The 24,336-nt window shown below is 52.0% G+C and overlaps 1 protein-coding gene across 1 annotated transcript in view; it reads left to right on the top strand.

The window, feature by feature from the left end:
- The window catches only part of Csmd1 (CUB and Sushi multiple domains 1), a 1,139,207-nt gene that overhangs the window by 1,094,482 nt on the left and 20,389 nt on the right, over positions 1 to 24,336 (top strand). The window contains exons 53-59 of the mRNA XM_077792480.1: positions 2,230 to 2,403; positions 3,680 to 3,853; positions 15,245 to 15,433; positions 17,707 to 17,880; positions 18,905 to 19,087; positions 22,178 to 22,354; positions 22,972 to 23,151. Of these exons, the coding sequence (XP_077648606.1) occupies positions 2,230 to 2,403; positions 3,680 to 3,853; positions 15,245 to 15,433; positions 17,707 to 17,880; positions 18,905 to 19,087; positions 22,178 to 22,354; positions 22,972 to 23,151 (1,251 nt within the window). The remainder of the gene's footprint in view (positions 1 to 2,229; positions 2,404 to 3,679; positions 3,854 to 15,244; positions 15,434 to 17,706; positions 17,881 to 18,904; positions 19,088 to 22,177; positions 22,355 to 22,971; positions 23,152 to 24,336) is intronic.

Raw genomic sequence — 24,336 nt, 5'->3', positions numbered from 1 at the left:
CATCCCAGGAGGTCCCTGCATGTGCTGTCTGTCCATGGGATATTCTCCATGATGGAATCTGCTCTTCACTCAATCCCCAGCACCACCAACATCACTGGCCCAGGGCAGATGAGTGGATCACTGACGTGAAAGTCAGCACAGGAGAGGACGAGTTCGGTACCTGAAGGACACTACTGTCCAGTGGCGAAGTCAGCTTACTTCTCTTCATCGGGAGCATTAAGGAATGAGTAACGGTTCAGGACATGAACACCATGACATACCAGTCTGATGGTAGGCACAGAGAGAGCTCTGCATGTGTCAAGCCTGAGACACCAAAGCAGGGTGGCAGCAGGGAAGGTAGCAAATATTATCCTCTTGTGCCAAGAACATAGCAAAATATTCTGAACAGCAGGAGCTCAGGAATGTGGGTTTCGTTCACATTCCCTCTAAGGCAGGTCCCCTTCCGCAGCCTTCTGACACAGTAGAATGGAGATTTGGGTGAAACGCTGTAAGTGAGGGTGTGTGGATGACCTGTATTTGTGAATAGCTATAGTAGTTCTAAGGCTTTGACGGTGTTAGAGAAGGCAGTTCTGAGGATCCGAGAGTCTGAGAGCACAGTAAGTGGAAAGGAGTTGCTGCCACCTCCTCACATTGGGAAGCCAGCCGTCCACAGGAGCCCACGTGGGGAGCATCAGGGAGCAAGCCACCTGTGGAGTCTGCCGTCTGGGAGCGCTGGGCTGGGGTGAAGTGTCTCCGTAGACACCTGCATTTCCCCAGGGGCTCAGTGCTGGCCCCTCAGAGATCCCAGTCCACCATGGTCAGAGGGCTGCTGCAGGAGATGGTCCCCACAGGGGCTGCCCTGCCTCCCTCAGGGCAGACCCCTCCTCACCAGGAGAGGGCTCACTGCTAGTGCTCACTGCCTGCTGCCTCAGACTCCGCTCGCTGACTCAAAACTCAAGTAACTAAGTTTACAAGTGAGTGTGGCTGGACAGGTTTTCCCAGGTCAGGAAAGAGAGCGGGGACGTGGTTGGATGCCCCTTCTTCAGCATCCCTGTGCCTGGTCCCAAGTCCCCTCCTCTCGGAGTGATGACAGGCTTCAAAGGTGACCCCAAGTACCCAGCACCACCTAGAATGCACCAGGAAGTAGGTGGCCCATGCTTTTGGGGGATCCCACTGTGTCATTTTGCTCTGTGTTCTAAAAATTCGTTATCTGCCCATCCCCTCAGAAGTGGCTGGAACCCTGGGGTGCACGGGAACACTCTGGTCCTCCTGGCTGGGGCTGCATGCTGGGCCAGCGCTGGACAAGCAGAGTGCCTGGGGTGGACACAGGTCTCTGCAGCCTATGTCTGCACCCCAGGGCAATCCTCCTAGTCCTTGAGCACACGTGACCTCACTCATCATGCCACCGTGCTGATAATAGGTTTGATTCCAGGACCAGGAGAACGCAGGTCTCTAACGCTGGCCTAAGCAGAAATAGAGAGCATGATTTAGATGTTTCCATGGTGGTGAAATGAGCCCCATGGGGTGTGACAGCTTGTCACTCTTCCTAGCTGGCTGTCCTCCGACTTCAGAGCACCCCTGGCTCCACGCTCTGTGCAGAGGGCAGCGGCCAGGGCCAGCCCACCCTGCGCACTGCCTCCACTTGATCTCGCGTGGCTGCCTCCCGGCTCAGGCTCCCCTGGGCCCACCTGCCAGCCTTCCTCTCAAGTCTCCTAGGTCCAGGCCAGTTGAGTGCACCCGTGGCCACCCTCCACTCCTGCCCCGCCATGGACGCCTGTTTCTGTGGGTCTCAGCCACCTTCCCCTCTCCCTGGCTCACCTGTGACTCAGGTGTCTGACAGGCACCTACCCTCTGGTCTCTCCCCCTCTGCAATTCCCAACCCTGTCTCCTGCTGAAATTCCTCCTCTTCTCTTTTCTGCCGGCGGGCTGCAAGCCCTGCTCGTGTTGACCACAGTGTTTCCTCCTCTCTGGGGCATGTATTTGGAAATAGACCACATAAGTGACCTAATATGCCACAGTAGTATAGATCAGTGGGGAAACCCTAACTCGGGAAATAATCGTAAATGATTTCATATTAGAAACAGAACTTAATTTATGCATAATTATTAGGAAAAGAAAAACTGTATAAAAACATCATGGATATGGGGAGATTCCCATGCTGTCAAGACTTGACCAAAATCATAGTCACCTCGTAGCTCGTTGCAGAAGGCCATCTCTCAGTCCCTCCTGCTGCTTGCTTCTGTCTTTCAGCGGGCCACTGTGGCTCCCCGGACCCGATCGTGAACGGCCACATCAGTGGGGACGGCTCCAGCTACAGGGACACGGTGGTGTACCAGTGCAAGCCTGGCTTCCGGCTGGTGGGCACTTCCGTTCGGATATGCCTGCAGGACCACAAGTGGTCGGGGCAGACCCCCGTTTGTGTCCGTGAGTACAGCTCGGACCTGCCCCCTGGGGCTTCCTCTCCTACTCACCCCTCTGCTGTGACGTCTTGCTTCCCGTGTTCCCTCCTGAGCAGAAGAGCACGCTCTCCCACTCACCGTCCCCTCGGGGCATGAGTGCCATCTGGGTGCTTCCCTTCCCACCCCTTCGATCCCCTTCCTCCTGTCCACGTGAATTCACTCCCCAGCTCATTTTCAATGGGTCCAGGGACAAGGTGTCCCATGTCTGCTCCCCAGAGCTTGGCACAGAGCCGGAGGTGGAAACCCCTCCATGGAGGAGTGCGCCCTCCTGTCTGGGCACAGGTCAGCTCCACAGGGCCCTCAAGGGGCCACACTCCCTTATACTTGTGTGTTGTCTGCATTGGCCACGGATTCACCATGACTCCAGAGTGTAGTCAGCCGTCCTTTGGTAGCCAGAGGCGGGGTGTGGTGTGATAACCGTCCTCCAACTCTAGACCTTCAACGACGAATATTGACTGCTGGTTTTACGATACGAATTTTGCTGCAAAATTCCTTTTAGACCAAATGCTCTTCTGAGATATTCTTTGTTTTTCTGTGAATTAAGCAAACAAGATGTTGATGTACCACACTGCAGTGACAGGTATCACCTGTGACAGTGTTGGGGTGCTGTGCAAAGCTCAGAGATAAAAGCTTTACTTAGAAGGAAAGATGTTGAGGAGACAAGCAGGAGGAAGACACCAGCTTTGTGGCCTTTCTTTTGAGAGGTCCAGACATCCCCTTGCTGACGTGGCCATGATGTAGGGAATGCCTAGGGACAGCTCACTGCGTCTCCAAGGACCCCATGCTAGGCACTGTCAGTAGAGCAATATCGGAGTGTGCAGTTATTTTGCCAATTTCGTGATATTTAAATTGGTATTGGAAACATTTCACATAGAACACTCAAAGTTTCAAGCAAACCCCATGATATTTCAAACTGGTGTGGCGTAGGGGACAATATTCAAAATGCAGGATCATTACAAACCTTCTGGACATCTCTTGTTTTTAAATCACTGCTATTCTGTCACGACTCGACTAGGAATAATAGTCAGTGGCAGGTGTTGCTTGGTTTCCACCGTGGTGGTAATACCTGCCTGTCATCAGGCCTGTGGCTGGTCTCCCACAGCCCCCGGGAAGCACGCTCACCTGTGCAGCGGCAGTGGGAGACCCTGGCCTGCATGTCCTCTGCTCACCTGTGCCGTCAGTGCCAGGTGCTGGCCGTGCCTGCTGAGCACGGAGAGTGACGTAGACCTGTCTTCCCGCAGCCATCACCTGTGGACACCCGGGGAACCCCGCCCACGGGCTCACCAACGGCAGCGAGTTCAACCTGAATGACCTGGTGAATTTCACCTGCCACACGGGCTACTTGCTTCAGGGTGCGTCCCGGGCCCAGTGTCGGAGCAACGGCCAGTGGAGTAGCCCCCTGCCCACCTGTCGAGGTAGGAAGAGCCTGTGGGAAAGGGGCCTTGGTCCCGAGGGCGTGGCGGGCTGAATAAAGTGGGTGTGGGAAGGCATTTCTGAAGATGGCAGTCTGTCCTGTGGCAGGGCGGGAGAGCAAGTCACGATGCCCAAAGTCCTCCCCTTCCAGCAGGCGCCCTTCCCCGCTCTTTGCCTCATTCCTGCACCCAGCACTTCTGCCGTCGGCGCTTGGCCTGCTGGTCTCTACGCTTCTAGACTCACGAGTGCAATTTGAAGGTCTCAGTGTTTTTAAGTTTTAATTAATGATTTTCGATTCATTTATTTAAAGACAGCCAGACACTGGGCTAAACCAGGAGTTTCCAAGAATGTTCTGGGCTAGGCGCTGGCGTGTGTAGCTGCACCCACTCCTGATCCTTCAGGGTTGGTCTCCTTTCGTGGAGACATCTCCCTCACTGAGGGCAGGGCATGTTGCTCTGGAGACGAGGCCTTTCCTGGTGGTAGAGGCTTCCAATCACCCCTGCTTTCACAAGTACCCCACTCACCCCCTGGGCTCCCAAGAAACCCGTATTCAGCCAGTTCACCTGACATGGAGACCAGTCCTCCACAATTGCTAGTTTTGTGTAAAAGTTGGCCATCTGGCTCCGAGTTCTGGCACTCGCCTACAGTGTAGTGTTTGGCTTGGACTCAAAGGCCACGTGAAGCCACAGCATTCTCCCCTGCCCTAACATGCTGGTGTGAGGACTGGCATGCTCCTTTAACCTGTCAGTAATTTTATACCCAGTAGAATGATCCCAGATAACTGTGTCCCCTGTGATCATCCTACCCAGCTGTTCAACTTTTTATGAAGTTTCTTATGCTATTGTATAAATACTGTTTTCTGGCTTTAAATGCCACAGCTGACACTATCTTAATGAATCCTCTGCTTTCTTCTCTGAAATGAAAGGGGTAGCTGCAGGGCAGCCCTAGGTGGTAGGAACCGCGGCAGAGCTGTCTCTTCATAGCTACACTCAGTGCACATCCTAACGCTCCAGCCACACTCATCTTTTAAACATTAAAAACAAAAGCCAAGCTTCCCTGTGTATTTTAAAACAGAGCATTAGATCTGTAATTCAAAGAGCACTTTGAATCTCCATTTAACTTCAGGAAAATTCAGTTTCACCCTTTGCTTGTAGAGATGAAAGATATATCCTCCTTTTAAGAGAATTGGAAAGAGCCTTCCTTAAAAATATATTTCACAGGCATCAGGGGACCCCCCAGGGTGGTGCCATTCCCGCGTCTGCCTCTGTGCCACCCTCCTGGCAAGCAGAATGCAGAGCTGACGAGGCGGCCATCAGATATCAGCCCGCCCTGCAGCAGGTGGCTCGAGTGGGGACGAGGTCATACGGCTTTGCCTGAGCAGGGAAGGTGATTTAAATCCCAGACAGGCAGCACCGACCCACAGGCTTCTTCACACTTTGAAAAAAGAATGTGGAAGGAGTTCAGCTCAATATTGAAACAGAGCTCCAGACTGGCCGTGGTCTCTCCAAGCCACCCCAGTCCGGAGATGCGTGAAAGCTCACACCAGCAGCCACACAGGGAGGCAGTCTCAGGGAGCCGGGACCCCTGCTTGGAACTCCAGGGAACTGGGTGGAGTCCCAGCACAATGCCAGATACACCTTGCTCCTGTGCTTACGTTGTTATTGAGGTAAAGTTTGGTAAGACATGGTCCATCTTAGAGGGTGCTGTTCACAGTGCTGGGTGGCCCTCCCCGATGTCTAGTTCCAAGCACTGTGATCACTGCCAGAGGAGACCCAGGCCCGTAAGTACTGCACGTGTGGTGCTCTGTCCTGTGACCTGTGTTCCGCCTGCTCACATAGGAGGACACACAAAGACACGTCTTTGAGGCTTCTGTGCTGAGTGGAGAGGGCCGTGGCTCAGGCCTCCCCTTCTGCAAATTCCACTTAGGGGGATTCCTGGTGGGGTTTGCATCTGCCGCCTCTTCTCTAGGGTGGGACTGAGGTGAAGACAGAGTGCACCCTGTGTTTCCTGAGCCCAGTGGGAAGGCAGGAGCCGAGGCTGCCCCTGTGTCTCCACAGTGCTTCACTATTTTCATTTCCTCATTCTCATTTTGCTTTTAGTAGAGGGGACATTTTAACTAATAAATTACAAGTGATACCTTCCAGCATCCATTAGGCATGAGGAAATGCAGTTTTGAACCATTTCTGTTCTAAGCACTTGAAATTCTGGGTGACGTTTTAGGCAAACATTTCATATTCCATGAGATTTTCCAGCTCTCAGCATGAGCCTTGACTGTGTTTCGGGAGCCTTTGGTCAGCTGTGTTCTGGACACTTCTGTGCCTTCTGTGTGCCCAACAATTCATCAATTCCTGGTTCAAAAACCCTCTCCAGTGGTGTGGATGTATCCACAGCACAGTCCTGTGCGTCAGTTCTTACCCGGCTGGGGAAGTGCACCCCAGCCCTAGAGCTAACCTGCACCCATCAGAGCAACTAGTGCTCAGAGATACTCCCCGGTGCCGCTTCCAGGCAGAGACATTCCGTGCTAGTGTGCACGCATGGTGAGCAAGGGTCCCAGATGTCAGAGAGGCATGGCCACTGACGACACATCGACAGGAAAACCCACTGTCACCTGGGGTGGAGCCACTGAGAGCAAGCGATGTTCACCGGTCAGTGTCCAAGGGGCTCCCTGATGGCTGCTGCTATCCCCTTGGAAGCCGAGGAGAGCTGCACGCCCTGAGGTGTAGGTGAGAAGGAGGGATTGGTGGCCTCCATCTCCTGGGATGCTGTCTCCACCAGCTGAGGCAGCAGGGCAGATGTACAGTGCAGGAGATGACCCCTGGGGCTCATCCTCCTGACAGCCCATGTACTAGCCACGGGCAATCACTGACCATGCCGCAAATGGGGCTGGATTCCCACTTCCTGCTTTTCCAACAGAGATAAAGTCTGGCAATTCAGCCAAGACACTGAGGCTCCTTTTTCCTCTGTCCCCTGCAAAGCAGACTCTGGTGGCCTTCTGTTGGTGGGGGTGGGGACGTCCCACAGGATGCCACTGGCTCCTTGTTCACAAGTTCTGGCTCCTCTCCAGACAGTGTGGGTGCTCTGTCCAGCTTGAAAATGGACAATTGGGACTTGGAGACTCTGTTATCACTATTCATTATGTAGTGAGCAAGGGACACTGAACTATACAGCCAGGGCCGTGGATAGTCCCCCAGAGTGAGTCTCCCAAAATGGAAAGCCGGCATTTCCAAATGGCATCTCTCCCTCCGACTCTGGCACCAGGACCCCCTGGTTCTCCTTGAGAAGAAACTGAACACTGAGCCGGCAGTGGATACCAACCTGGCTACTCACTCACTCTGCTCAGCTCTCGGGGGAAAACACGGACACCCTGAGGACTGGATGGGCAATGGAGGGACATAGCTGCTGCTGCCCATCTCTGGTCATGGCTCAAGGACCTAGGAAAGCACCACACCGCCCCCATCAGACTGCACTGCCTCCCAGCATGACAGAGCAGCAGAGCACACTGAAGGGTGACCAGTGCGTGCCCAGAGCGACAGTCAATGCGTCTTCCCCAGGGATCAGCACAGTTGTGCCTGGTGCCTTCAGCGTCTCAGAGGCCCTACAGCTGTCCCCACAGAACCTTCTAGTCAATGACATTTAAGACCCTACTCAATGCTAAATGCCATGCTAGACACTGTCAATGTGGCACCTTGTGTCCTAAGTGGCTGACAATCCAGGGCTTGGGTGTGGCTGCTAAGACGGGAGAGATCACCCAAGATTCTGTCACCCAAGGAGAATGTCACCCAAGGAAAACATCCATAAAGAGAATGTCCCAAGTAGAAAGCCACCCAGGGAGAGCATCCCCAGGGAGAATGCTGCTGAGACCTCTCCAGTTGGCACACCCACCGTCTTGTGGGACAGAAGATCAGATGAACCAAAAAGTGTGAGCTTCTCAATCAAAAGTTTCTTTTCTGTTTCCCATTTTTCTCCAGTATACCTAAAGAAAGAAGAGAGGAAATTAGCTTGGATGCCTATCATTCATGATTCTGTTTTGTATTTTGGTGGCCTGTTTGGTCCTTTTGGGATCAACTATGCAACACAAAATTGGAGAGTCCTGAACCCTTCGTTAGGAGTTCAGCCTTTCCTTACCTCCCTCTCTTTCCCTGGAAGCCCACTTCTGTTGGAAGCTGCTACCTCATACGCATGTGTCCACAGGTAACATGGGCACTGACCCACAGTCACTGACCCTTGGTCATCTCTCGACTGCCTGCCCGCCCAAGTTTTCCACTCTTTTGACTTGCTTTGCTGGCCTCACTTCGGAAGCAGGTGACAGCGGCTACCGCCCTGGACGGGACTGGTGTGCACGTGATTGAAAAGCACAGGGCACATTGTAGGAGGGCAGCGCAGGAGGGGGTGACGCCTAACAAAAACAAATGGCACCCAACTCCGAAATTCCAAGTTAAAATCAAGTGGCTCCATGATCAAAATGGCCAGGGATTCTCAGCGTACACTGCAGTAAGGCTCATTGTTGGTCCCTGGAATCTTCTCAAGAAGGTTTAAAGAGAGCACAGATCTTACCTGTGAGCTGTGTGCATCATCTCCCAGACTCCTGCAGGATGCCCCAATGTGCCACCTGATGTGGGGTGCTAGACAGCCCACAGATCCCCTAGTCCTGATGGAAAGAGAAAAGCCATCAGAAATTTGGATGGGAACCCCGGGTCCATCCATGCTGAAGTGAGACTGGGTTGGGTGCCCTTTTCTACAGGCTCTGTCTCCCTCCTGAGGTGTGCCCCTCACTGTTAGCATCAACCCTTAACAGACAAAAGCTTTACTGCCCCTACAGGCTGGTGACAGGCCAGAGAGTTGGGTACATGTAAATATCATTCCGTTTGCCATAAGGGACTTGAGAACCCTTGAGTTTTGGCATCTGTGAGAGCCTTGGGACCAATTTCCTACAGACACTATGTGCAGGGATTAAAGAATAGCTGTCTACACAATCTACTACCTCCTCGGCCGTCTGTGTACCTGGGTCGTCATGTGACCGTGTGTCATGAAGAATGTCACATGAAACATCATCCTCATCCAAAACTAGTATCCCTAAGGACACCAGCACTGCCTGGACTCAAGGTCCACTGAGGCTTACCCTCGACCCGCAGCTGCTGAGAGGGGCCCTGGATAGCAAGTGCTTATTTATTTATTCTTTGTCAATGGAGTGTGTCTTAGAAATCCGTGCAAAGCTCAGAAGGACAGCAAAGAGCGGGTGAGGAAGAGTCTCTCGGACTTTGTGCACAGCTGCAGTTCCAGGAGCCTAGACAAGCTCCAAGGGCCCCGAGGTCAAGGTGGAAACACCCTCACGTGGGTCCTTTGCCGCCCCTTTCCCCCAGGCACGGCCGTTTGTCAAGAAGTCGCCGTGGGAAGCCCTTAGTGTCTTAGTAACAGGGTTTGGGGCGATCTGCTGAGTGGAGAAAAGGGGTCTGGAGTCTGGGGGTGGGGGCTGGTGCCGGCCCCTCCCCCATGGGCCCCTCTCTCTCCACATCTCTGTCCCCCTCTGTCCCGCTCTGTGTCTCCATCTCTCGTGTCCTAACATAGAGTACCGAGAACACAGAGAGCAAGGTCAGGAAGTCTCCAGGCCTCTGGCACCCTTTTCCCAGCAGGGTCCCCAGGGCCAGCCCCTCCTGGAACTGCAGCCAGGGCTCTGCCCTCTGCCCCCTGCCCCTGCCCCTGCCCTCAGCGTGAGCATGTGGCGGTGCAGATCACGCACTCTCCTGTCACCTGCATGATGAACCCCCAGCGGCCAGTGGAGTATCTACAGCTGGGTCCTGTGCTTCCTGTGGCCCACGGGCTGTCAGGGCCAGCACCCCGTGTCTGAGGCTCCGTGCCCACACTCCCACCCTGGCCTGCTGCTCTGCAGTGACAGGGGGAAGGACACTGATCTTTTCATTTCAACTGCACCTGACCCCATCCCTGCTCCCTAAGGTCTGTCCCAGCCAGAGAGGCTGGTGGGCTCCTCACTGTGACCTTCCAAATCCAGTGAGGATCTGAACAGAGGGTCTCGCACCCTCCCCAGAGTGTCACACGGAAGCAGGGCTGTGTGGTGTGCTTTACTCTTTCCACTGGAATTACGAGGATGGAAGGCCCTCCTTATCCACAGTGGGCACATCCTGAGCCCAGGGGCGCCTGAAGGTCAAGGTCGTCCCTGACCTGTGCTGTCCACACTGCTTATTTTCTTACCAGCACACACACACATGATAAAGTGCAATTATAAATTAGGCACATTAAGAAATTAACAACTTAATAAAATAGAATGATTATTACAGCATTCTGTAATAAAAGTCATACGGATGTGTTCTGTTTCTCTCAACATATCTGGTGACCGTGCTCACCCCTCTTCTTGGGATGATGAGACATGGCTCGGCTACCATGTGAGGGTTATGTGAACACAGCACGTCAGTGCCTCCACACTTGCTTAAGAGTTGAGATGGTTACTAAGTGAGTAGCAGGTGGGTAGTAGGTACAGAGTAGGTACGCTGGACCAAGGGATGACCACACCCCAGGCAGGATGAGAAGGATGGCTACTCAGAACAGCACATGATTTAAAACATATGAATTTTCCACTTGTAAAGTTTTCTGATTAATAATTCCAGAACACAGTTGACCCTGGGAGACTGAAACACTGGGAAGCAGAATCAGGGGGAAGGTGAATGATGATACAGTATTTGTTCCAAAAATAGGAATTTTCAGTTCATATTAACCCAGTGCATTTTTGCCAATTTTCCTGAATGTTAGTTTTTGGTTTTTAATTTCAACAAAAGCTTAGCCCCTAGCATTTAGTTTTTAAAGTTTAACTTGACAGTTTCAATGTACTTTTCCTTTTTTGTGTAAGAATTATATTGAAATTAAAAAATGATAAACTATCCTCATGGTTTGTTTTTAAAAACAAACACAGAAGCCAGTTTGGCCCAAGGGCACATCTTGCACAAGCACCAGCTGTGAGGAGAGGGGGGGAGGGTATCACGCCTCCTGGCGCGTTTTCAGACCTCCTGCCTGTTGGAAATAGGATCTGTGCCAAGGATGAGGAGGTTCTTTGGATTCTGTCTCGGATTCCGCATTTTTAACCAGATTTTGGATATGCAAGTTAATTACAAGGTTCTGCTCTGACCGTCTCAGAGGCCCTGAAAGTAAAACCTTATCAACTTTTTAATTTACCATAAATTAATATATATTTAATGAATTAATAAAATTTAAAAATGCACAAGGGAAATATATTGTTGAATGTAAGAATTTACTATAAAATTCCTTTTTTTTCTGAGAACGACAAATGGAACTTGGATTGTGCTGCTCAGTGGTGAGCAGCTGAAGCCCTCTCTGGTTCCAGAGGGAGGACAGGCTGCAGTGGCAGGAATCCGCGGGACTGGTCTGGGGGCTGCCTTGCCCCAGAACCCAGCGTCTGCAGATGGTCTCTGAACTGGATAACTTGCATATCCAAAATCTGGTTTAAAATGGGGAATCTGAGACAGAATCCAGTGCACACACTGTGGCTGCCCTTCAGCCTGCGGCTGGCACCGAGGACAGACGGGTGTGCAAACTGCATCTCTGGGGTGGAGGGGAAGGAACCCGAGGCTGAAATTCACCTCCATCCCGTCCTCAGGGAGATCCTCGTGAGAACATGGCCATCACTTTGGGTTCTGAACAAAAAGAGGAAGGTGGGGTGCTGACACTGCTTCCATTGCCTGGACAGAGATGGGGGGTGGACGGGAGGCCAGAAGGGCACGTGTGGGGTGGCCCTTGTCCCGGGAGCAGCAGTCAGGGCCTGGGTGAGTGAGACATGTGAAGGGAAGGGGTGAGCCGGAGCCGGACGGCGCAGCCAGGTGATCAGAATCGGGTCTCTGCACAGGGCCTCGGGCTCCCCATCCACCAGCATCTGCACCTGTGTATCAGGGCAGCGGGCCATGATGGTGGCCAGGACTTCAGTCCTCCTGGTGTCTGTAGGATGGGCTTCTAGTGCAACTCCTGGGTGCCCCTGTCCCCACCTGCGTTGATGTGTTGACTGGACATTTTAAAGTCCCAGCAGACGCGATGAGGGGGAGGCAGAAGGCATGGCCCAGGAGAATTCCAGCCATTCTCTGCAAAACACAGGAGGGGACCCAGGGATTGCCTGGGAGGACGAGGGGTTTGTGAGAAGGCTGTGCCAGACGAGTGTTCAAGAGTCCCGTAGCCCCTGACTTCCCGGCAGTGGCCTTGTGGCCTGGTCTAATCCTGTCCTGCGACTTCTCCCTCGTGCCTCACGTGCCCGAGGTCTCCAGGAGCTTGCTTGGTGTGTCCCTGTGACTCTCTCCACAATGGGGCAGGACAGAGCGTGGGAAGCACCAGCACTCGTTCCTCTCTGCGGGGACGTCCAGTCCTGGGGCAGGTTTTCACACCTGGAAAGCAGGTGAAGTCCAAGTACCTGAGGGGAGGTGTCAGATGAGGTGTGGCCTCCTGGTGCCACCGTGCCACAGGCAGAGCTGTGGGGCAGTTCCCGGGGCTGGGCCTGCTGCACTCTGCTCACCATTGTCGTCCTTGTGGGACCTGGGACATTTCCCGTGCTCCATGACGGCTTAAGGCCGTGACTTCTCGTCGTGCTCCTCCACCCACAACTCCTGCCAGTCATGCGAGCCTTCCCAGGGGAGCCCTGCTAGGCCTCACCCACAAAGTGGGGGAGGGATGTGGACGGAGAAGACGCTCCTGTCGTGGGTGATGGGCACTGAAGAGCCACCCTGGCAGGGGACCCGCTCTGCGCATGGCAAAGCACAACCATTAGCAGCGGTGACGTGGAGTGCTTCAAAGTGCTCTGTCCTGGACACATAGCCCAATTATTCTCTGCTCCTGCCTCAGCTAGACACAGCTGGATCTCCGAGTGGAGCCTCAGAAGTTAATGGGAAGGGATGTAAATAGATGCTCCCGAGTGTAGTTCATGCAGGACTGAGAAAGGCAAGGGCAGTCCTGGGGCATCTGCTCACGGTCGCCTCCTGGTCCAGGGCCTTCCCTTCTCCAGCTCGAGCTCCGGAATCTCCCAGGCTGTCTTTATTGCTCAACATGGCGAGGGTTCTGAGCCAGGTAAAAGGAGGTAGAGGATCCTGGCTCAGCACTTTAGTGCACCTTCCCGCCAATTCCAGTGCAGGCTGATGTCCAGGATGGTGTCCACCCACGAGGGTGTTATGCCCCCCGCACACTCTGTCCTGGCAGGGGGCCTGCAGAGCTCTTGGTCTGCTCTTCAGAGCCTGCTTACGGGATCACACTCTGAATCCCCCTGTTCCAGGCACTCGGGGCTCAGAGCATCCCCTCCTGGGCCTGCAGGAGAGGTCGCGGTCAGATCTCACAGTCACTGTAGCAGTCCTACTTCTCTGCTGGACTCCTCTTTGATCTCTCTCCAGCCTGATCCTTCTCTCAGGCTCCACACTCAGGATCGCAGTGGCTTGGCTCATTCCCCTCGTTGCCTCGCCGTCGGGTACCCTGAGACTGAAGCCCCCCACCCCATGCAGCAGGGGGTGGGCTTCAGCCTTAGGGTTGGATGCAGGGAGGGGCCTTGAGCACCTTGGGGGGCCCTGCTCAGGTGTCCACCACATGCCCTCAGCTTTCTCCCTTCTCTGCACACGCTGTGATGTGGCTTGGCCAGTCTCCTGAGGGTAGCACCAGAGACCATCACGGGCACCTGGGCTGCTGGGCAGGAGCAATGCACCCCATCTCTTCTGGGCACTGTCTCCTGGGCCAGCAGCACCCAGTGCTGGGATGGGGGAGGCTGCTGTGTTCCAGGCCTTCAGGTTCAGTAGGTGGTCTCTGCTTAGGTGCTGCCTGCTGCTTTAGAGGTTAGGTGTCCATTCGTTGTAGCTGTGATGCACCATGAGACCTTAAAGTGTCCCCTGTGCCCCCAAAACTCAAGACTGTCTTCTGTAAACTCAGGATGTAAGGGACTGGCGAAACGTCGGAGGAAGAGACCACCAAGAGACCACTCATGCAATTAGCAGAAGGGGATTTATTGAGATTCCAGCATGCTGGGGCTCTGTGCGCACTCAAGAAGGGGGAGCAGCCCAGAGCCCAGAGCAGGGGTTGAACAATGCTTAAGTACACTTTTGGGGGAGGGCGGGGGTTTTGCATACATCACAGTCTCCTTTAACAAATCACCTTACACCGCGGGAAAATCAAACAATAACTCCTAGACTTGATGAGTACATTCATTGGCAGGAACAGGGCTGGCTGGAGTGATAGGTCATTCCTAAGGAGGGCGTTACATTTAAACTGATTGGTTTGGGCCCTGTATGCCTACGTGACAAGCTGCACAGGGTCTTGAATGCCTATGTGACAAGCTACACAGGGTCCTAGGCTATAAATCAACTAAATGGCCAGTAGGGCCTTGTCTTAACTGCCTCAGGAATTTAACCCAGGCTCTGCAGTTTAGAAGCAGGTTTTCAATGCCTGGTCCTTTACATTTTAACTCAGGCTTTGCAGCTTAGAAACTTTACCCTTTCAAGGACTGCAGGAAACACATGCTTTATTCTATGGCACTAACGGGAGCTTTGTGAATCCGGCACTGCCCACCTCCTCCTCATCGCAGAGGCAGTCAAGTGCCCATCCGTGGGGGCTGTGCTAGCTCTGGGAGGGGGACTGGACCCAGTGTCCGCCTGGGAGTCCTGCACACAACTCCTTCCCGAGCCAGGACTCTCTGTTGAGTGCAGCTGTCCCTTGCCCTGGCCTGGTGGTGGGAACAGGATGTCAGGGGGGCTCTCTGCCTCCCTGGGACCTGGGAAAGCACAGTGCCCATCCCTCACAGGTGCTCAGGCAGTCAGGGCCACAGGCTGCTGTCCAGCCCCTCCAGGTCCGGCCCTGCAGACCTCAGCCAGACCAGGTGTTCTGCGGGAGGGAGGGCCCTCAGCAGACGCTGCGGGAAGTGTGGACGGAGGAATTGCAGCCTCCCCTGGCCTTGTTCCACCTGTAGCTAACTCCCTAGCAGCATGTGGGATGGTGTAGGTGGGCGTGGATGACCAGTTGGTCACTGCCAGAAGAGCTGTGCTTGACTGGAAATATTTAAACTACCTAAGCTAACATCAGCTGGTTCTAGTTACCACGTTTAGCACATGAAAACTCAACCAAGCAGCTCATTTACAATGTCCATTAAAGAAGCATCTCGTTAGGAAACAGTTCAAGGAAATTAGCTCCATGTTGTTACAATGGCTGTTCCAGCTGATTGGATGCTTGGCAGTTTGGGGAGCAGAATAGCCCCAGGCACAGGTGGAATTCACCCAGAGGTGATGTTCTCCTTGGGTGAACTTTCTGAAACAATGAGAAATTCCCTTTGTTTATGATCTGTTGTGGGTTTTGGTGTTTACTTTTCATAATGCACAGCTGTTTCCAAGAGACGTTTGGTGTGTTTCTCTTTCTAGTGGTGAACTGTTCGGACCCAGGCTTCGTGGAGAACGCTGTTCGCCAGGGGCAGCAGAGCTTCCCAGAGAGCTTTGAGTACGGAGAGAGCGTCCTGTACCATTGCAAGAAGGGCTTCTACATGCTGGGATCTTCGGCCTTGACCTGCATGGCCAACGGCTTGTGGGATCGCTCTCTTCCCAAGTGTTTGGGTGAGTGAGGCCAACTCAGAGTCTCGCTCCTGAGTCCTGAAGGGCCACCAGCAACACAAGTTCATGTTAATTCATTCAGAAAAGCACTGGGTTTAACTCTGCCCCTCCCGCCCCCCCATTTCTGTCAGGTTGTATGATAGCTTAGACAGATGGGCCAAGTCCCCCCAGATCCACCCGCACTAGTGAGAGATGGGATGAAAGGAGACACACGTGGGTCCCAGAGAGAAGAGGGCCTGGGTCCTGGTTGTCCCTTGGGCCAGTCACACCTCTGCCTGCTCCATGTGGGATGCCACACACCCCACAGGCTCCTCACTCGGCCCTGCCTAGCCCCAGGCCCCTGATCCAGGTTCAGAGATGGTGGCCAGGGGCGCTGGGGAGGAGCGAGCTGCCTGCCTGTCTTCTGCGGCAGGGAGCGGGCTTCCCGAGCCCCCCAGCCTGCTCTCAGGGGCGTGGTGAGGTCAACAGTAACCGCACCTAAGAGAGCATCCGACAGAGCCCACCCCGTGGACCAGGGGATGGGGCTTTGCTGGGGAGAAGAGAAGGCTTTTCTGGAAGGACTAGATGATCCGTGACCAGCACGGCCCCTGGAGACTTGACTACCAGTGTCTCCAGAGATGCACGTTAGCCAGTTGGTATCACTTTAACCAAGTAGCTGCAGTCTTATTTTCTTTCACTTATTTTCTTTTCACTTTAGCTTCAAAGAGAATCATTTTTTGAAAGAACATAGTCAGCGACTTTAGGAAATGAAGTTACTCCCTTTGGCCTTTTAAAATCAGGACTAAACAAGGTAGTCTTTAAATGGAGACTGTTCTTCTGGTCCCTAGAATGCATTTCCAGGGCGTGAAAGCAGCAGGGAGCGGCCAGGACTCTGTGAGCTGAGCTCTGCACCTCACAGGTGCCATCTCACCCCCTGAGCGGCAGCACTGCCAGGTTCATCCTGGGGACAGAAGGGTGCTGGAGAGCTTTCCCTCAGGGAGACTTTTCGGGGAGACTCCTTTCCCGACATTGACATCTCCCTGGGGCTGCGTCTCCCGGAGGCCTGGCCCTCACGTGAAAGTGCCCAGGCCTGGGGCCTGGTGTGATGGACTGTTCCCAGGTGCTGTCCTCCTCCTGGCTCTCCTTGACAAGGGGATGGGGTCTCTGGGTCACTTGCTGTGGTGGCTGCAGAGCCACTGAGAGCATCACCAGCCTGGCTGCTCTGTGTCACTCACAGCCCTCCTTCTCCCCCAACTCGTCTGGACTTGGCCATTATGCAGGGTTTCAGTGTTTGGGGTCTAAGTGGCTTCTTTTTAGAACTCTGCAGGTAAAATGGGATTCTTCAGGGAATGAATGTCAATGCCAGAGAGAGGGTGAGGGCTGACGTGACCAGGTGGCCTTCCAGCCCTCTGAACCTGCCTCTCTGGTGGAACCTGCCCCTCAGCCTCCACTTGGAGCTTGCTAGTGACCAAATGGAGTTGCCAGGATATTAAGTCAGTGGCCTAGATCCAGCCAGGTAGCCTTGGTGGCCTTAATCCAGTTACTTCTTTGCTTGTAACATAAAAGTGTGTTATTTTTTATCTTTAATTTGGTAGCTTATGGGAAAGGGAGAGATAAATCTTCACTGTCCTATAGTAATCAGGGTTCTAGAATTTTCCTTTTTGAGGCATATTTAAGAATAGATTATAGACCAGGCTTATGATTTTAAGGAAATGTGAAATACTGGGTTGTTTTATAATCAGTTCATCGAACATTTAATAGTGTTTCTACTTACACATTTTAGATTGCCACATTTTAGAAGTCCTAGATGGTTTTCTTAGAGAAACTTAAAGGTCAAATCAGTTTGACAGAATGTTGTCCCCAAGCGAAGTGTATGATTGTCGTGTTAGGTGAAAACATGGTGAAGTGGTTTGATGGTCCTTGTCAGCTCTTCAGAAATCCCATGGTTCCCATATTTCCCATGTGGGCTACAAGGGTGGATGGGGAAACCAGGCTGCGGAGTTTTGTCCTTGAAGACCACATGCAGATTTCAACCCTAGGAAAGCTGCCTCAACACACACACACACACAAACCAAGACCTTGACAGAAGCTCGCCTTTTCTTTAGTACTAAATGTTGGGAGTGGGTGCCCTGCAGAAATTGGCTTTGCCCACCTGTGGGACACAGCAGGGACATTGAGACATAACTAGGGGTTTGGTTGAAGCAGGTGATATCTGCATGGCTGTCTGTAATGGAGATTTAATAAGTGCAAAGCAGTTTCACTGAAATGATGTCCTCTTTATGTCAATCTTTTCTTAGCCATATCTTGTGGGCACCCTGGGGTCCCTGCCGATGCTGTCCTAACTGGAGAGCTGTTTACCTACGGGGCCACCGTCCAGTACTCCTGCAAAGGGGGCCAGAGTCTCACAGGCAACAGCACCAGAGTTTGCCAAGAAGACAGTCACTGGAGCGGCAGCCTTCCACACTGCTCAGGTGAGGAATCAGAGAATCCTCAATCTGCAGCTGTCCGCCATGGCATGTTCCATTTCCAGCCAGATGTGCCACCCTGTAGACCCTCACCATCCTCTTCACCGTCATCACTGCTGTCTATACATCAGCATCACCTTCCTGTCGTCACTGGTGCCCCCACATGGACCCAGACCCCCTTCCATTGTCACGGGTCCCCTCACCTCGATCAGCAGCAGCATCTTCACCGTCATCACTGCTGTCGGATACATCAGCAGTCTTCACATGGCGGGGTCCCCATCCCTAGATCATCATCATCACATCTGTCACTGGTACTCTCACAAAGATGGTCATCAGCATCGCCACAGGGTCACTGGTCCCCATCACACACATCATCATCATCTTCACATGGTCTCTGGTCCCCTCACTTTCCACTTCTCGGTAGGAGTTTCTGGCTGCCCTTGCTAGGACTCTGGCTGCCCTTGCTAGGACACTTGCTGCCCTTGCTAGGACATTTGCTTACCGTGGCTGAGTGTGTCTGTGTTTGCCCTTTACTTTTTTCCTACATTCCTCTGAATCCTTCCCCATATTCAGTGCCCCAGCAGCAGTAATCACATTGATCCTCTGAAAAACGTCATCACCTCATATCTTTATGAATGTTCCTTAAAATGCATTGTCACTCTGTACCTGACTGTGAAGACTCGGACCTCTCCTGAGACGTTCTGAGTACACCAGGCACCTTACCTGCCTCCCCTTTGCTGTCTGTTCTTACCTTTCCAGGGAACGCTAGCTCACGCACCACTAGAAGAATTTGATTTCTTCCAAAAGAATGTCATTTGTCCTCATCACAATATTTTCATATTTCAATATTTCCTTGACCCAATGTCTTCCATTTCGAGGGCTGTGATTAAGAAGTCTTACAAGATTGCCAGAATACTATGTAACCATGACTCATGTCCAAGAGGTCCTTAGATTTCAGTGTCTTAGTATAACGATGCGTCTCACACGAGTCTCACACAACTGTGCATTGCTGTGTGTTTATGTTCCGCAGGAAGCACTCCTGGATTTTGTGGAGACCCAGGGACGCCAGCCCATGGGTCTCGCCTTGGGGATGAGTTTAAAACGAAGAGTCTCCTGCGTTTCTCCTGTGAGATGGGCCACCAGCTGAGGGGCTCCCCGGAGCGCACCTGCCTGCTCAACGGGTCATGGTCAGGAGTGCAGCCCGTGTGTGAGGGTGAGGAGCGGGAGCTGTGGAGTCCACCTTGAGGCTTCAAACCTTAGCTCATTCCAAACTGGCGAGCAAAAGTCCCGGACAGTCCTCGAGACATAGGATATGCACAGTTAAACCCTCTCCCCCCAAATTGGCCAGAGCATCAATGAAAATCATGAGCGAGCACCTGGAGATACCCTGCTTGTCCAAGAGGTCCCACAGCACTGGCCCATACTGTAAAACTTCAGAGCACAATGGTGGCTTCTGATCTGACGACAGATAATCTCTGTAGTCAGAGATTACAGAGATTGTGCTCAGGGGCACTCAACCACTGAGCCACATCCCCAGCCCTATTTAGAGGCAGGATCTCACTGAGTTGCTAAGCACCTCACTTTTGCTGAGGCTGGTTTTGAACTCGAAATCCTCCTGCCTCAGCCTCCAGAACTGCTGGGATTACAGGCGTGTGCCCCTGTGCCCGGCTCTCCATAGGATTTGCTTGTTTTATGGGTGCTGGCAGTGAGGGCGGGGTGAGCAGAGCTTTGCAATAACTGACCAGCTTTCTGCAGGCAGGAAATGCACACATCCTCATACATTCTCCTTAAGTTTAGGTCACGTAGACTTTGGTTAGCATTTAGTCTTTAATCATAGGCTTATCAGTGTTCCAAAAGGCCCTGTCTCCTGAAGTTGCTCAAAAGTAACTACATCATTGGTTCTAGCTGCTTGGGAAACTCCCCGTCTTTTCTCCATGTGGGTTTGATAATGCCTAAGCTGCTTCAGGTGGCAGAGATGTGATAATGATGAAGACAGCCATCACACAGACGTTGTAAATTTGTGATCACATTCTTTTTTTTCCTTTTTTTGGATTTCAGAAAATACTTTCCAATTTAAAAAAAACATATTTCTCTTTTAGTGACTCTAAATCTCCTTCCCTCCCTCCCTCCCTCTCTTCCTTCCTTCCTTCCTTCCTTCCTTCCTTTCTTTCTTTCTTCCCTCTCGACCTCTCTCCCTCTTTCTTTTTCACACTAGTGCTCTACCACGAAGTTACACCCCATTCCTTTTTTTTTCTTTTTTGGCCTAGGCAAAACTTGTGATTCCTGGCTCAGCCTCCTGAATGGCTGAGATTATAAGCAGGCTCCCTATACCTGGCTTCCTGTTTTGTTTTACTTTGTTGCAGTTATCAGTGAAAGTATTTCCTGACATCCACAAAAAAGGAAAGAAAAAAATGTAATCAAAAATTTACTATATAAAATACAACATCTGGGGGGGCTTTCTCAGTACAAGGATTGTCATCAGAGAATTCACTTATCAGCAATATATAAGTTAAGTAGAATATTTTTCCACCTGTTATCTCACGGATTTTGACATTGGCCCTCCCTGGGTGACATGGAGGTTTAAGCACAGATATTAGTAGGAAATAGCAGAGCACAACAAGAAACCGTCTGCTCTTTGGTTGATTGGTTATGTTAAGAATTTCATCACGGGGGCTGGAGTTGTGGCTCAGTAATAGAGCACTTGCCTAGCTCAAGTGAGGCACTGGGTTCCATCCCTATCACCACATGAAAAATTAAATAAACAAAATAAAAGTACTGTGTCCATTACAACTAAAAATACTTTTTTTTAAAAAAAGGAGAATTTGATCACACAAAAAAGAATTTGATCACACGAATCTTCTTTCCCTGACAGACTTCCAACTGGTACCTGTGCAGAATACCTACTGGGTGCTAAGTAAAGAGTAAATGTGGAGTGAACAGGAATCTTGAATGACCCAACACCTTGGTCTTTTGCAATATGAAATTTTGATTGACATCATAGTAATCATAAATCCTTTAAGCTTTCGAGAACCTTAGTTGTAATTTGCTTCTGGAGTGGTCAATATTTCTCAACTCACAGACCAACCAGGAAAGTGCTGAGTGATCTGTGTTAGTAAGTTCAGACCCAGATCCTTCAGGGAAGAGGGTTGTGATTGATAATCATGTCTGCTGTGGGCTCGGGATCAGAAACACCGGTATGTGTGCTCTCTGTAAGATGCAGCTCAGCCTGGCGTGCAAATGTACTTTTCCAAATTAATAAGAAAGGTAACCTCCCTGAATTGCAGAATAGTGACTTGAGTCCTATGCAAAGTATTCACTGAGTTTTCTTCCATATTTTTAAGAGCAATGTATCTTTGTTCTCAGAGCTAGTTTTGAAGGTGGAGCAAATAAATATGCAAGTGTAATTTCAAATATGTTGATCATTCCCAGGAAGTCTCAGGGCGCATTCTTGTGTAGTCCAACAAGGGTTGCAGACCTTCTTTGCCTGCCTATTGAATGTTAATGTGACAGGGATAAGGAGGACCATGACAGTCATCTGGTAAATAGGTCAACTAAGGCGGCAAAAGCCTTGGGTTGAATTTGCCTCCTTGAAATGGGCCTCGGTGGCCTGGCGAGCCTTGGTGGCAGCAGAAGAGCACATGCAGTGAGCACTAGGTGCAGACCTGCCACATCAAGTGAGGTGTCAGTGCCTGGGAGTGGCCGTGAGAAGCCTTGAGAGATTCGCAGTCTGAAGTCAGCGAAGGCGTTCACGCGGCGCGGTGGGTCCAGCTGTCTGGGGAGCCCATCCTACCACACGGTTTGGGCTAGTCTCTCACAGTCCCCAAGGCACACAGTTTTCCAAGTGAATTGTCCTGGAGATGTGATATGTGACCAAGTTGCCCAGATTTTGAAAGAAAAAAAAAAGCCCGTGTGTGAAGGGATGCTTCAGAGATACTAATGGCACAAAAGTAAATTTTTTAAATTTTTGTGAATTTTTAAAAAATTCACAATAATTCTATCTAGGTTTAAAAATGTGTTTAATCCCAAAGTAGAGAGACTTTGAATTTTCAGGGGTTTAACTCATGTTTTGATTGGGTTGAAAGCAATGAACTTCAGGAAGGATCAGGTGAACATGCAAGTTTCACATTGGCCCTGTTCTATAGAATGATCCACAGACATGATCCAAAGTGCACGTTGACGCCCTTCCACAGACACACAGGCAGTTTTGTAACCAACGTGCCGTCCCCTGAACTCTTAGCCCTTGGTCCCCGACACCTCAGCCAGGGGTCATCCACTTTGTGTGGCTGTTCTGCTCTTCCCACAGCCGTGTCCTGTGGGAATCCTGGCACCCCCACCAATGGCATGATCGTCAGCAGCGACGGTGTCCTGTTCTCCAGCTCCGTCATCTACGCGTGCTGGGAGGGCTACCAGACCTCAGGGCTGACCACGCGGCACTGCACGGCCAACGGCACCTGGACAGGCGCGGCTCCCGACTGCACAAGTTAGTGGCAGCCCTCGTGGTGGGCCCAGGACACTGCTGTGAAGTCCTTGTGCTGAGAAAAAGCAGCATGATTCCAAAATGTTCTATTAAATTTTAAAGTTTATACATAAAAATGGAAAACTATTCCCTGGATATTAAGAGTCCGTTCCTTAGATACTTTAAGATTGTCATCTGCTCTGTTATTTATCTAGAGCCAGTTTCTGTACATGGCCACTTACATTCTGTGCTGTAAAACAGATGCTAAAAAGAAAACGGCAAGGCTCTCTCTGTAGACCATTTAGTCTACAAAGAAATAAGATGTTTGGTTCTCTGACCACGGCCTGCATTGTGTTCTTGGCTGGCATCGCGTGATTGCCCAGCAGGCCTGATCAGGGACAGCTGAGGACAGCAGCCAGCGTCCACACAGCAGTACCAGTAGAATAGGAATAAGTAATTCAAGCACATGGCCTGCTGACAACGGTAAATCCAGTCATCAGACCCAGGCTAGGGACACTTCCATAATTCACTGCGTCATCACTTTGAGCAGCAGCTCAGTGTGTAACTTAAACAGAGACCAGGACTAATTTATGCGAAGATAATTTCATGTATCTCTGGTTCTTCTTGTTACCTGCCTCTAGTTATAAGCTGTGGCGATCCAGGTTCACTGCCCAATGGCGTCCAGTTTGGGTCTGATTTCACCTTCAACAAGACAGTGACCTATCAGTGCAATCCGGGGTACCTCATGGAACCTGCCTCGTCAGCCACTATTCAGTGCACCAAGGATGGGGTGTGGAATCAGAGCAAACCTGTCTGCAAAGGTGTGTGCCTCATGTTTTGGTCTTGCTGAGATGTGGAGGTGTCTTGGTAGGAATTATGTTTTGTGTTTATTTTTTTTTAATTTTTCGAGTATGTACGAAGCCATTCTGGGAGCTGGAAATTCTGGAATTCTTGACCCCATGTTTGGGAACACTAGGTTTTCACAGTAGGCTAATGCTGGTGTTGCACATGGGGAACTGTCATCCAGAGAGAGGTGTCGTGGGTGGCCTGGGGTCATGGAGACAGGAGTGTTCCCAGTCAGCTGTCCTTCCTGGAGAGGACGGGAACATAACTGGGAGCAGAGGGGCAGGTTAGGACACAGGCGATCTCCTGAAAATGACCGAAAAGAGCAGGCCCTGAGGTTGGAGGGTTGGAGGCCAGGAGGGAAGGTGCACAGGTACCGAGAAGGCCAGGCTCATACCACTGCTCTCTGGGGGACAGGACAGGCGCACTCCCTTCTGGGTGACCCCAGGCAGCAGGGGGGGGTTGGCCTGGGGGCAAGGAAGTAGGAGTGGGGGGATCACCACACGGTTAGGCGGTCCCCTCCTGCACCATAGAGGAAGCGCCCTGCCCTCTGCTGGCCCAGGTGGGGTCGGGGGACCAGGCGTCCAGCTTGAGAGCTGCAGTGCTCCAGCACAGAGGGACACAGGAGCAGAGCGAGGCTGTGGGAGCCAGAGCCAGGGCCTGGACGCCCTGCATATGGTCTTCAGGGACCTGGAGGATTCACAGAGACCCCGAGAACGTGGCTCCTGTCCTCCCCGGGCCCTGCATGCTCCCCAGACCACCCTGCACTTCCCCCATAGAGTCAGGGTTCTCACCATGGTCCTCTCCCACCTGCAACTCCTAGCACTCAGTGCAGCCTGGGGTCAACGTGTGCTGGCACGCAGCCATGTGAGAGTAGTGTGTGTGTGTGGGGGGGGGGGCGGTTACCAGGGCAGCGGCCCGGTGTGGGGCTTCCTGGGTGCTCCTGCAGACCGTCTTCCTCTTGCTGACACCTGTCACATTCATAGTCAGCACCGGGGTCCACAAGGCCCTTCCAGAACAGACTCCCCACCTTTCTGTCTCTTTCCCCTTGAAGTTTTCTCTGAAGATTCACCCATCACCCTCTGTGAACCGTGTGGCTCATTCCTGATCCCAACCTGAAGCCTGTCCCATGTACCTGTCCACCAAACCCACACCTGTGGATT

The sequence above is a fragment of the Urocitellus parryii genome, chromosome 14 (genome assembly GCF_045843805.1).
Source record: "Urocitellus parryii isolate mUroPar1 chromosome 14, mUroPar1.hap1, whole genome shotgun sequence".
NCBI classification, from domain to species: domain Eukaryota; kingdom Metazoa; phylum Chordata; class Mammalia; order Rodentia; family Sciuridae; genus Urocitellus; species Urocitellus parryii.
Note: the sequence above shows the minus strand (reverse complement) of the source record. Positions and strands in the feature narration are given on the sequence as shown.